Source organism: Lampetra planeri, chromosome 33 (genome assembly GCF_965212315.1).
Source record: "Lampetra planeri chromosome 33, kcLamPlan1.2.h2, whole genome shotgun sequence".
NCBI lineage: Eukaryota > Metazoa > Chordata > Hyperoartia > Petromyzontiformes > Petromyzontidae > Lampetra > Lampetra planeri.
Genome location: NC_136139.1, coordinates 9552083 through 9566668, shown reverse-complemented (window position 1 = coordinate 9566668; position 14586 = coordinate 9552083). Strand labels below are relative to the sequence as shown.

Sequence of the window (14586 nt, the reverse complement as noted above, 5' to 3'; positions counted from 1 at the left end):
CGCGTCAACAACATCCCACTCCTGCCGGAGTTCCAGCGCACCGCGCGACACCGGCCAAGTGCGGTGGCCACGGCTACGAAACGGCCGCGCAGGAAAATACCGCCAACCATGGCCCGAACAAAAACAAAAGCGTAAACATAATCACTCGTGCTAATGAAGAAGAGCCGTCGTCGGCCACTGTACGTTTAAGGCCAACACGGCGAGATCGACGAGTGTTGCCGAGTTTGTTGTTGTTGTTGTTCAGCTGTGCTTGTGCACCACTGCCAACGCACCAGCAGCAGCAGCCACCAAGTAATGCTATGCACGCTTTTTGTAAAATAGTTTAAATCGCAGAATGATTTTAAAAAGTCCAAGTGACATCATGAGCATGGGAGGCATTGGTGCTCAACATCCCATTTACACACCTGAGCCAGTGGTGGGAATTCCACAATCCCATGGCGAGAGTTTCTCTCCACTGGGCAACTCCCCACCTGGTGACCTTCCAAACAAAGTGATGCAAATTTTTTGCCGACCCTGGAGACGAAGATGTGCCCGAACCAGGGATTTGAACTCGCAGCGTCCCGATCGCGGGCTGCACGCTCGCTGGGTGATCTGCAAAGTTGCACGAATTCGAAGGTGGAAGTTGCTTTCTGTTTTGTTTTCGTAACGACGACGCACGTCGCAATGCCGCGTGCATGCGCGTGCGACAAAGTGCCCTCAACAAAGAGTCCGTGTGAGAAAAGTCGGAGAAACGAAAGTCGCCACAACGTTTGGGCAGCGTGGTGTACTGCCAAAAACCGTCGTGAACACCATCCCCCCACCCCCCCCCCCCCACCGGTGCCAAATCTTGCAAAGATGTTAAGTATTGCAAAATGAAAGCTCTCGCTCTGGCAAAAAAAAAAAAACCCTATAAAACAAATTGGCCAATTACGGCAGCACGTTTTTTGAATTTGCAGACCCGCACAATACGGCTGAGTGTGCGTCTCCGCAGCGAGCAAGGGGGGCCACCCGCACAAGCGATCGTCCCTGCAGAGTCGCGGAGTGGTAATAACATTCTTTAAGCGATAACATTTTATCCAAACAAACACATTCTGGAAGGGTCCCGTGAGAGCGCCATCAAATTAGAGTTGCGTTCGCCCAGCAGAGCAACATGAAGCGCCAGATTTTTTTCTCTCTCTCTCTCTGTCCACTTAAAGCTGATGATTCACCTAATTCTCAGCTACGCCAAAATGTAGTCAACTAAAAAAAACAGTTTGATCTCCATAAATTAAAATCTTCTCAACTATGGAGAGGTCCTTTTGTGAGCGTCCTAATGAGATGAATGCCACCGGAGTGGGTCCATCTTGAGGGGGTGCCCCCCAGCCCGTGCCCCGTGCCCGCCCACCCACCCTCCCCACCCACCACCCACGCGTGTCACCGCGAGCCCTCACCTTGACGTCGGAGAAGTAGATCTTGAGCATGTTGGAGCTGGGGTAGCGCGAGTAGAAGAACATGAGCTTGGCCTTCTTGAGGTGGCTCGGAGTGAGGCCCTCCTGGAGGTGGTCCCCCAGAGTCAAGGACAAAGATCTCAAAACGACAGCAGACCGCGAGAGCTCACGAAATGCGATTGAGCCCCTTTTGTCTCGGATAAGGGGGTGGGGGGTGGTGGGGTGGGGGCGGGGGGGGGCGACGACGACATTAACCCACGGTGCGTGCGCGTGGCTACAAGGTCGGCGGCGAAGGTCAACACTGTCGATTCACTGCACCTCACTCGCGCTCGCTCGCCTCGCACGCACGCACCCACGCAGACAAACGTCCCCCTTGTAGGCTGCGCAGAATGTCAGGGCAAGTGCTGTTAGCGAGCGCCTACGAAGTTCTCGCGCGACGCACGAGAGGGTGGGTGTTGGTTGCCGTCACCGCACCGAGCCGGTACTCATTTAAACACCAGGATCCCCTTTTAGGCTGAGTTGACCTAGCAGAGGTCCAAGACCGGTTCAGATATTCTTCATTGATGTTGGCCATTAACAGGAATTGAATTCGGGTTTGTGGGTTGAAAGCACAATGCGCTAACTGCTACCCTATTAAGCTATAACCTGCAAACAAAGACAAAGATCCCCTGTATAGCCTAAACAGACTGTTGGAGCAAGTGCTGTTAGCGAGCACCTATGAAGGCCGGCACGGCACACAAGGGGGTGGGTGGCAACACCACGCCCGGCCGACTGTCTCCCTGGTGGCGATTTTTACACTACTCATTTGAGGCTGAGTCGACCTAGGAGAGGCCCATACTCGGTTCAGATAATCATCACTGGTGTTGGCTGTGAGCGGGAATTGAACTCGGGTCTCTGGGTTCGTAGCGCAGCACGCTAACCGCTACACTACCGCTCCCCAGTGCACACACACTCACGCTCACGGGATCAGCACCAACATCGTGAATGCCAAGTGTTGCTTTGTGGCAGTTGTGGCCAATACATTTCGTGCATCCAGAATGTGCATGTGTACATTACATATGCATGCATTTATGATGACGTACACTCATTGCACAGTGGCGATTTTACAGCATACAAATATACATGAAGACACACTCCATCCGTGAGTGACTCATGTACATGTTCCGGAAGGGCTACAAAGCTGACTCTCTACGACTATAACAAAAAAAATGATTGCGCAACCAGATATGCAATAAAAACAGAAGTGTGACGTGTGCAGGGTGAATTATTACAGCGCGGGGTCGCGAGATGCGATGGTGGCGGCACTTCATCCAGCAGCAGCTTGACGATGGCCGATGATTAAAGCCGAAACTTTAAAAAACTTTTATTTTACCAGGTAAAGCCCACGGAGTAATATTGTTCTTTTTCAGAAGCAAGCTGTGTAGCAGCCAAATATTTTAAACGCATGTTTCTAAATGTGGAGGGAAAAACCGGAGGACCTGGAGAAGAATCCACGCGACCACGGGGAGAACATACAGCAGGCGTCAGGTCTAGGATTGAACCCACGACCTCCTGCATACCAGGCAAGGTAGTTAACATCTCACCACCGTTCATGAATGATGAGGACAATGCTGATAAGGACGAGGCGCAGGAGCTGGAGGCAGCAGGGAGTACGGGACACGAGCACGCAGAGGTCACAGAGGTCGCAGAGGTCACAGAGGTCGCAGAGGTCACAGAGGTCGCAGAGGTCACAGAGGTCACAGAGGTCGCAGAGATCAACGCTCGAAGACAAACCCCCCCACCCCCGTTCAAGTCACCTGCAAAACTCCCGACCTCACCGAACGACTCCACTCCACGCGCAGGCCCCAGGGATTAAGGCGCAGACCCCCGGCCCCTAACTGCATTATACCACGGCGCACGTGGGCTGGGGGGGGGGGGGACGCGGCGGAACGAACCGGCCCTCAGCGCTCGAACGGGGAATCGCAACGCCAAGACGACGGCCGGTGGACGGACAGGTGGCTCTCCAACAGGATATGATTAAATGTCTCGTGCTCTCGGCCTGCCCAGCTGGTGACCCATTTACATTTCTCTGCCTGCATCTGTTAAGGTAAAAACGTGTGTGCGCGCGCGTGCACACGTGCACACGCGCGCACACACGTGCACACGTGCACGCGCGCGCACACACACACACAAGATGCGCACGGCAACATGGGTAATTTTCAAGGACGCGCTCTCATGCAGACTTTGCATCGCCTTGGGTCGGAGACAACGTTACATTTCGGAAAATGCCATTGAAGGACAATGCACTCGCAATCCCAGTTATTTGCTTTCAAATGCTTTTAGCATTCTATAATGCCACCTCTGAAAGTGTAATTCTTGCGAACTCTGGCGCGAACGAAAATAGAGCGCGAAGATGAGAAAAAAAATTAACAGTTTGAAAGTTTAAGGCCATTGCCGTTATTATTGTTCGGTTGTAAATAGTCCACCACCGATGTATTTTAACGCGCGTTGCAACTGCAACCTTCGCCCGTGCGAGTAAACAACGTTTTTGCGGCGAAGCTCACTCCTTTCCACGCCGAGGTGGTCATGTGGGGCACGGTTGACCGTACTTCACCACGCCGGTCAGTGCTGGTTAGTGGGAGCGGTTCGGATATCTCGCGCTCGCCACACCGCGCGGGGTTTTTTGTTTTTGACACTCACGGCCCGACGATAGCTTTCGCTCCGTTGTGCTGGGGAGCCTCTTCCGGAAGGGGTTCCTGAAGAAGCTCCCAGAACGTGCAGCGGAAACGTCAGACATCGTGCAGAGCCAACAAACAGAACCACCCTAAAACTAAAAAAAATCCACACAAGCCAGGGAAGCTGTACACGTCACAGACGCTCGACGTGACCGGGAACCGAACTCAGGCCCACCGCGGTCACGGCATGCCGCGCAAACCGCCGCGCCACCGCGAAAACGCCACCACGGTGACTTTTATCTGCCACCAAACAGCCACATTGGCGGGCGCGGTGCTCCCCGGGGAGAGTAATTGCCGATGTGCACGGACTTGTCGCGGGGATTTCAGAAGGATTGGGCGTGGACGGAGGACATCTGAAGTGTGGGAGAGAAGACGATGGTGGGCGTGGGTGGAGGAGAGTCCCGTGAAGCGAAGACAGGGCTGAAAGGGGGCTGAAGAGGGATTCAGCCCCCCTCACCCCCCCCCCCCACCCGGTGAAGGTGCGACCCCCCCTTTTAAAGTCGTCTTACTTAAGAATTTAACACCGTCGGTCATGTTTAATCAGCCTGTCCTCCTCGTACACACACACAGGCCGTGAGAGCTGTAGAGCAGAGTGCACGACGGGACAAAAGCGGTTCTTGGCATTACTCATTCCGTTTAGCGTTAAATATGTTTGAAGTATTTTTAATGCTGGTTGCATCGTCATCGTCCCCCCCCACACCACCCCCCTCCCCCCATTTACAGGGCTGGTAGAGGACGATGCCAACGGTAGTGCGGAGGAGTTGAGCAGTCGGTGAGAAAGGACGATCAGAGCCGGAGTGACGACACGAGATGGCCCGACTGGCGAATTGACGCCATTGCGAAACGCACCTCAAATTTTGATGTCACAATTAAACCGGATGTGTTTTTTGCCCTCTCTTCTTAGCCACTAGCCCAACGGTTCAAAATTCCAAGAGGTCAGCAACAAACGGCACTATTGAAGGTGTCAAGACGTTTATCGATTTGAGCAAGGGCTGCAAAAAACTTGGGGGGAGAGAGAGAGACGTTGGGAGGGAATTCAAAAGTGGCACAAAATGCAGAAAGAATCCGCAAGCCGAAGTGGGTTCCCAGCTCCATGGAATTTGAGGTGGTGATGTATTTCCCGATAGCAGCTCTGAGCCAGAGATGGAAATTCCGTAATCCCATGGCAGGGGCAAGTCCGTCTGCCTCTGGTGGCGGGAAATTAATGAAAAACGCAAATGTGATCAAGTTTGACAGGGGAGTGTGCCACAGTAGGTAAATGTTGTGCTTAAACACTGATTTTAAACATCAATTGCAGCCAGCCTTGAAGATTCAGGCACTGCACACTCAGTGGGACTTGCATATGTGTTCTTGAGATTTGTGATCACACATTTGTCTTCTCTGCCACTTATTGTTGATGTACTTATGAATGTTGTACTTTAATATATTAGATACTTATATTTCGTGACTTGCTTAGCGTTCCTACACTTTGCCGTTTTGGTATTATTTGTTGTTGTTGTAGCAGTAGAAACTTTCTAACCCACCCCAACTGGACATCTGTGAAATAGAGCTTCATAGCTCATCGGATACTTCTAGTTCAACTATTCTGATTCTGATTCTGCGCCGTTAGGCAGTTCGATGCGCGGCGATGCGGAAACCTCTGCTCGCGTCTTTATAGGTAACATCGTCATCGTCAATAGGCACGATCAATCCACTGCTGGATGAAGGTTTCTCCAAGCCGTGAGAGATCCTGCGATGCTACAATCCGTATGGAACCTGCGCGCGAGAACTGGCGTCGACTATAATGAAGCATTAAATATTTCATGCAAACTATTTTGCACATAAGTAGCAACTATCCATCTCACTCGTGTAACAACTGGCACATTTTTATGAATGTTATTGAAATTCCTTATTATCCATTCGTGGAATAAAATTGTATTTCAAATAAATATATGTTTTGACAGCAATACATACTGTATGTGTCCTTGACTGCTGAGATGGGTCAGTGTGGCCGTTGTGTTCAACCAACACGAATTCGTTTTTTTTTACATTTTAAACGTTATTAAATTGTATTAATCACTGTAGTAATTTTTCCCTCCGCCCTTTGGAAACCGTAAGAATGGTCGGCCATAATTTAATATCTGGCGGTGGTAACTGAGATCGCCTTTCGAACCAGGTGGGAAGAATTATTGCAACGCGTCGCGCGCCACCATGGGTTGTAGGGGGTCCGGGTGCGAAATAAATGGGCGACTCTCACGCTCGCCAAAAAGAACTCACGGCCGCGCTCGCTCGCTCGCGCTCGTTCGTTCGCGCTCGTTCGCTCGCGCTCGTTCGCTCGCGCTCGTTCGCTCGCGCTCGTTCGCTCGCTCGTTCGCCCATCGCGTCATTGTTGAGCAGCGGCAAAGACGGCACGACGAGAGGAGAGAGCGAACGCGGAGAGAGAGAGAGACAGACATGTGTGGGGGGGGGGCAGGCAGCAGGTTGGGTGGGGGTGGTGGAAAAAAAAACTATCGCTGTTGAGCTTTCAAGGCCAAGAGAAGTGAATTTGCACTGATGAAAAATGGGAACATAAAGGAGGAAATATGTCAATTTTCGCCGACCGTGAAGGCTTCACCTTTTCCCCCGCTTGTTTTTGCCCCGGAGCCGGTGCGCGCGCGGAAGCAGTGGTCGCAGCACTCTCCGAGGCACTGATAAAGCAAACAATGCACCCCCCCCCAACCCCCTGAAACATGAGATGGCCAAGCAGGTGCAGTTCAGACAAAGGGAGAAAAGGGCCCATCGCAGGCGCACAAAAGCCGGAGAGAGCTGAATGGTGGCCATTTGCTCGAGAAAGCACGGTAATCTAAGGCTAGCCAAAACTTCACGGGGGAAAGTGCCCTTTCTTGCTTGCGCGCACTCCTCCCTTTTTTAGACGCGTCGCAAAATAGCAAAGCCGCCGCCGATGAGAGCGCCGCCTCCCAAGTCACAGTCCTCGCTAGCGTCGTGACAGCACGACAGCGACCACGAGAGCACGACAGCTACCACGAGAGCACGACAGTGGCCGTGACAGCACGACAATGACCGTGACAGCACGACAGTGACCACGAGAGCACGACAGTGGCCACGAGAACACGACAGTCGTGAGACCACGACAGTGACCACGAAAACACGACAGTGACCATGAGAGCACGACAACGGTCGTGAGACCATGACAATGGCCGTGAGAGCACGACAGTGACCGTGGCAGCACGACAACGACCACGAGAACACGACAGTGGCCGTGACAACGACCACGAGAGCACGACATTGACCACGAGAGCACGACAACGGTTGCGCCCAGCGAGCGGACTGCACACGTTTCGAAGCCGCCGGCGCAAGAAGCACCGAGGGTCGGTAAGAGAGATGGCCGCGTCGGCTCCCGAGAGCAAAAGACGCCCGAGCTGGCACCGCTGAGAAGCCAGGGTTCAAATCCAGGCTTCAGCAGTGATCGAAACCGGCTTCTCGAGTTGAAGTGACCCCCCCCCCGCCGCCTCTTTCCATCCAGCGGAATAAATGAGCAGATGGGAAGGTCCGGCCCCTTACTGTGTGAACCCGAGGTCGCGTGAAGTGATCTCAGAGGTAGCTCTGGGATATCCACTTACACGGTGCCATTTTCATCATCATCATCACGATCCAAGGGCAGATAGCCCATGAGGTGTCCACTGCAGATTTCGTCATTTGTTTCCACCTTTCCTCCACCGTGTGCCAATGTGTTCAAGTAGCGCCACATCGTTCTGGCACCAATTTCTAACGTCTCTCTCTACCGTGGGTGCAATGACACTGCTACGCGAGAGTTCCGATTGAGTCCTCCGCCTCATGAACACCGACGGCTCAATCAAGATCAACTTTGGCGGAGGGGGTGGAGGGGGTGTGGAAATATACCCAAACGCTTAAGAAGCATAAATGAAATTGAAAGAGCGGCACAGAATACGGCACCAGAAGACTTCGCCGCCAACCAAGCGGATCTCCACGTCTGCCGTCGGCAGCGGGCGGCGGGGTACCGCTAAGGAGATGAAGAGGTCCTTATCCTCAATTCATTTCCCAGGTAGCTGAACAAGCGACGGCGCCACCGCCGCCGCACGCCAGTTCAGCGGCGCGGAAATTATTGCGTGTTTTTTTTTCACAGATACACAAATCGGAAACTAATATATTATATTATTTGTTTTTAATCGTTCGCGAAGTAATGGCATTGACGCGCGGGGTAATGGAACCTGCGCCGCCGTAGCGGCAGCGAAATATATTAATAAATAAATGGCGGAGTTAATGATGTAAATGAAATTTAATTTGCGACTCCGCCAACATACCGAAGCGCAAATCAACAGAAGCATTTCGGCGGTGGGTTTATAATCACTCGTTTTCCTGCGTGCGTGCACGCACGCACGGTGCGCGCATGTGTGTGTGTGTGTGCATGCGGCTCTTTCATCCTAACAAGCCAACAGACTTACTCAGAGGCGGTGGATTTATAACTGATAGATGAAAGGTGTGCTCGCTACCTTTCCCGACAGTCGGCGCCATCATTAGCAAAAAAAAAAACACGCACAAACGGTTGTTTTTTTTCAAAAACTCTCTTCAAACCTTTTTACGGGGATCAAAGGCACCGGGGGGCGAGACGCGCAAACGCGGATCCGCCGAGGCGAACACGCGCACTTGACCTGAATTAAAATGTGTTTTTCACGCCGCTCAACCGCCGCGCACAACATTGACAAAGCCCAATCATTGCCGTCGACAGGTCGCTTCGGCCGACTAAGCGACAAGAATCCCTTTCCTGTCTTTACCCCCCCCCGCCTTCTCAAGCGATTAAAACTACCTTGGGCCCCGTGATACACATCGCCGTGTCACGCACCTCCGTCTCCTCCAAAGCCGCAAAAGTGACGCGGAGCTCCTGGCAATTTGATAGCCGCCCCGGAATCGGTTTCTTTTAAACTGACAAAACAGAACAAACCAGACCTTCAAATAGCTACGGTTTCCCTCTAAGATCTATTGAAAATTATTTCTTTCTCTCCACCAGCCCCCCCTCCCACGTCCCCCCCCCCCCACCACACTTTTAGAAATCTGTCTCCCGCACTATTCTGATGCTTCAGACTATGCCCATGGCAATATATTTCCTTTAAAGATCAAAACATCAAAGGGGTCCCCAGAAGAATATGGAGGAAACCGCAAATGCCAACCATCTGCTTTTTTTTTTCAGATGTCTCTTTCTTTGGGAAAAACAATAGCAGCGCGCGGGATCCTCAAGGTGCACAAGATACGGTCTCCTGAACGCGAGCGCGGCAAAGACAATTACATCACCGTGCTTCCGAGATGCCAGAGAAAATTAACGCTCCAGGTTTTTGGAAAAATGCAAGAATTTCGAGAGATCACTGGGCGCAGCGCGGCAGTCAAGACGACGGTGAAAGTTTCCGTCCACCGCCGAGCGGCATAAATGGGTAACCGCCGCAGTGAGTCGACTGGCAGTGGGGCAAAGTGTGGGTGGACTCCCACCTCTTCTGATACGTCAGGGAAGAGCAGCAGGCCAAACGCCCTCCAGCGTAAGGCTCCCAAAGAGATCTTCCGCCCAGGGGTAGTGGCGTGGTCGGGCAATATCAGGGGCCGCGCCTTTGCCTGCCGTCTGTATTTACGTCGCTCAAGCGAATACAACTAAGATGTACAGGTTACCAGAGCGATATCGCCCGGCCGTTGGCCAACGGGCATTGTTTTCTCTCTCGCACACAAGCGCGTGGGTTCGGCAGAGCGAGAATTTTACGACGGAGATTTTAACCGAATTAAATCCTGCCGGATCTCGACAGGGCAACTCTCTCTCTCAATGCCGCCACTCTCCGCTCCCATCACTTGCCCTTTAGCTGCCCGAAAGCGGTGGGTGACCTAATTCCCGCGGCACAATTAATCTTATATTACACCCATAAACCACACGCAAAAGGACTTCCCGGCGGCTAGTAATGCTCGCAAAGGGGAGACGCGTCTTTTTTATTTCTGATCGCAAACTTTCTCGTGAGTCACCCCCGCAATTTAAACTCCAGACGAAAAAGGGAAACTCCCCCAACCCCGCCCCCCGCGATATTATCTTGGGATTAATGACACTGGCAAAACACCGCAACCGGCTTATTTTTTTCTACAATTTGACAAGTTGAAGTCGCACCCCCCAACCCATCAAGCTTGCGAGATCCACTCCCGATCGCGCCAAGCGGCGGCGAGCAAAATACCGCGCGTGGATCTCGTGCCGCGTGTACCTCGTGCCAGCGGCACCCCCCCCCCCCCCGGCGGGGTCGATGCCAGACCGTGCCGCACGCCGTTGGCCGACGCACTTGTGCCGTTGCGCGCAACTCTTTGTCATCCCCGTCGGATTTACACAACAACGTGAATGATTAATAAACTGCGCCGCAGCTATGTGGGCAGATAGAATGTGAACAGAAAGCAAAGAACCCCCCCCCACATAGCCTCGAACAGACTGGTGGGTCGAGTGCCGTTCGCGAGCGCCTACCAAAGTGTGGGTCAGCACCACGCCCGGCCGCCTTTGTCTCCTCAGCGCCGATGATGTTTACAACACCACAGCAGGTGGCTCATTTGAGACAGAGTCGATCTCGGGGACAGCCTGGACCAGGTCAAGTATGTCCCACTGGTGTTGTATATACGCACGTATGTTGAACTAGTGTCGCACCGTATGTTGACAACCGTGGTAATCGGAGGCGCGTAATTGGTCACGAGCGGCAATCAAACTCGAGAGCGTGCAGGTTCCAAGCGCAGTGCGACAACCAGCGATGATGTTTGGATTGTATCCTGGTGTAACCACACGTGGGTTTTTAGCGAGCGCCTATTGAGGCCGGCTTAAGAGGAACACCGTACCTCGCATACGCAGCCCTCTTCATAGCCCCCCCCCCACCCCATTGCTGATTAATTTAAATTATATCAGATACTAATTTTAGGCTGAGTCACCCGAGGGCACACCCAGGCGGCAGATAACAATCACCCGATTTGATTGCTCAAAGACAGGCCACCGAGATCCTAACGCAGTATGCTACAGATGCGCATACGTACACACACACACAGACACAGAGATGATACGTACTGCTTTCGTACACGTGTACACACGCATGCGTACAATAGAAACATAGGGTTTAAATGGGGCACATAAATGCGTAAAAAGCACACAGCGTTTGTGCACGATGCAAAGAATTCATCGGCATTTCCTGAAGAAGTGCATTGTGGTAAATAGATCATGGTCAAAATAAAAAAATGTTGACAAACTCTCTATGTCATGAACATTAAGAGTGAAATAAGAATACCGAATATCGTGTAAACACACACACAAGCTACACAGACACACTGATATACGGCATTTATACAAACAAAAACATATCATGCATACAGACAGATAATACACATCGAAAAACCACATGTAATTAACACAAACATACACAGGCAGGCTATATAAAATACACGGCTTGTAGCAGATTTCACACATCATGCACACACACACATACAACATATACACAACACATGTTATGTACACACCCAGGCTACACATATGGCGATACAACGTCGTATCCAACACAAAGCAATAACTGAAAATCATGAACAAAGATCACGAAAACAGACACACATAAAGTACACACTCTGTATACACAAAAGCACAAAAACACAAAGTGTCGTATGCACAAGAAACCGCACAAACAGAATCACAGCTCAAATACTACATAGATTATGAAGACAAAGTTCCCCCCCACATAGCCTCAACAGACTCTTGGGGCAAGTGCTGTTAGCGAGTAGCACCTATGAAGACCAGCATAGCACACGAGGGGGTAGGTGGCCAACACCACGCTCGGCCGCCTTTGTCTCCCCTGTGGCGATGTTTACACATCGCACCAGGTACTCATTTGAGGCCGAGTCAACCTCGGGGAGGCCCGGTTCAGATAATCGACACTGGTGTTGGCCGTGAGCGGGAATCGTGAACACGGAGCATCGGCGTTCCTGGCACAGCGCCGCTAACCGCTCGCTTCACAGCTACCAACACAGAATCGACTCGGTTCAATTCCCGCAGCCGCCCTGGTTAATACTGCGATGGTGCGGTATTAGTTTTAATACATAGTAGAGCTTTGGCAACCAATATTATCCACAACAGGTGTTTTTTTGGGGTTATATCGCGTAAATATGAATGTGTCACGTAAGCAGAACGTGCCAATCAGTAACTAGTTCAGCACACTGGTGTGTTGGAGAGTAAACCCACAACAATTACCATTCGAGTACAACGTTTTTTCCGTTAATTACAACAAGCCTCATCAGGCTACAGCCAGAATTTCCACGCGTCTCGTCCGCTTCCCGGCGGCACTGGATTCCGTATTTGGCAAATTATAAAATTGAAACGGGAAAAAAATAATTATGCTAATTATTATTGGGATTGCACACACAGAGAGCAGCAAACTAATTCCATGGGTCACTCTTGCAAAGGAGACTCATCCTGGCCTCTCGAGTGCTCTCCTGGTTTAAACAACAGAAAGCTACGAGAGTTAAAACTCAACACACGTGCATTGTGCACGGAGACCTCATGGGACCTCCCTCGCCAGGATCAACATATAATAATAAGTTTTACCCTTTCTGGCAATAAAACAGTTTGTGTTAAGATGTTAGGACACACAACTGAACCCTTTTGCAAGGAACCATGTCTGCATTAACCACATATACTTGTGGTGAACATGCAAACAAAAAACATACTCTGGTAGTATATGCATCTGGTGTGGACAAATCAGTTTCAAAGACAATACATCATATACCACCAGAACATGTTTTCTATTTGCACGATCACCACAAGTATATGTGGTTAATGCCGACATGATTCCTTAAAAAAAGTTTTCAGTTTGGTGTTTTAACATGTTGACACCTTTTTTATTGCTGGAAAGGGTAAAACATATTCTTGTATGCACCAAGACTCGACACGGGTGTCATGTATACGAACAGCAGAAAGTAAGAGTTGTAATACACACGATGGGGGATTAATGAACACGACTCTGACCAGAGGATCAGTCCTCACCATCATGGCTTTGCCCTGCACGTGACATCACCCTACTTTGCGTATAACTCACACAGCCTTGCTTTAGAATTAAACAAATTATTTGGTGATGATGCTGCTGCTGCTATATTGGCAGCGGTGCACAAACGCAACTAACTAAAAACACCACACACACGCGCTCGTCAACAATACTGCCACCTTACGAGGAAAACCGACGCCGGCCTTCCTTCATAAAGCACTCACCAACTCACAATTGAAGACGCGATATTTTAGACAATCGCGGCAAAGACAAAGATCCCTCGTATAGCTTGTAACAGACTATTGGGGCAGGTTCCGTTAGCGAGCACCTGTAAAGGCATAACAAACGCAGTCGGTGGGTGGCCAGCACCACGCCCGGCCACATTTGAGGCCGAGTCGACCTAGGGGAGGCCCAGAACCAGTTCAGATAATCGTCACTGGTTTTGGCCGTGCGCGGGAATCGAACTCGGGTCGCCGGGTTCGTAGTGCAGGAGCGCTAACCGCTGCACTCCCGCTCCCCACAACCACAGCATCCACAGAACCACTTACACATCACATACAGACGCGCAAACCCATTGTGTACACACACATGACACTGTCAACATGAAAACACATACGTGTCATGTACACACAGAGCCTGCGACGATACACACATATGCATGCCATATCCGCACACACAAACCCATTACATATACACGCAACTGAAGCACAGAATCAAGTCGCATACACATACATGCACACACACACACAGAATCAAGTCGCATAGACATACATGCACACACACACACAGAATCAAGTCGCATAGACATACATGCACACACACACACAGAATCAAGTCGCATAGACATACACGCACACACACACACAGAATCAAGTCGCATACACATACACGCACACACACACACAGAATCAAGTCGCATACACATACACGCACACACACACACAGAATCAAGTCGCATAGACATACATGCACACACACACACAGAATCAAGTCGCATAGACATACACGCACACACACACACAGAATCAAGTCGCATACACATACACGCACACACACACACAGAATCAAGTCGCATACACATACATGCACACACACACACAGAATCAAGTCGCATACACGTACATGCACACACACACACAGAATCAAGTCGCATACACATACACGCACACACACACACAGAATCAAGTCGCATACACATACACGCACACACACACACAGAATCAAGTCGCATACACATACACGCACACACACACACAGAATCAAGTCGCATACACATACATGCACACACACACACAGAATCAAGTCGCATACACATACACGCACACACACACACACACAGAATCAAGTCGCATACACATACACGCACACACACACACAGAATCAAGTCGCATACACATACACGCACACACACACACACACAGAATCAAGTCGCATACACATACACGCACA

General features: G+C 50.8%; 1 protein-coding gene across 1 annotated transcript in view; it reads right to left on the bottom strand.

The window, feature by feature from the left end:
- LOC144729770 (prospero homeobox protein 1-like) overlaps positions 1–14586 on the bottom strand; it is a 53403-nt gene that overhangs the window by 24208 nt on the left and 14609 nt on the right. Inside the window, exon 3 of the mRNA XM_078610253.1 lies at positions 1410–1517. Coding sequence (XP_078466379.1) covers positions 1410–1517 — 108 coding nt within the window. The remainder of the gene's footprint in view (positions 1–1409; positions 1518–14586) is intronic.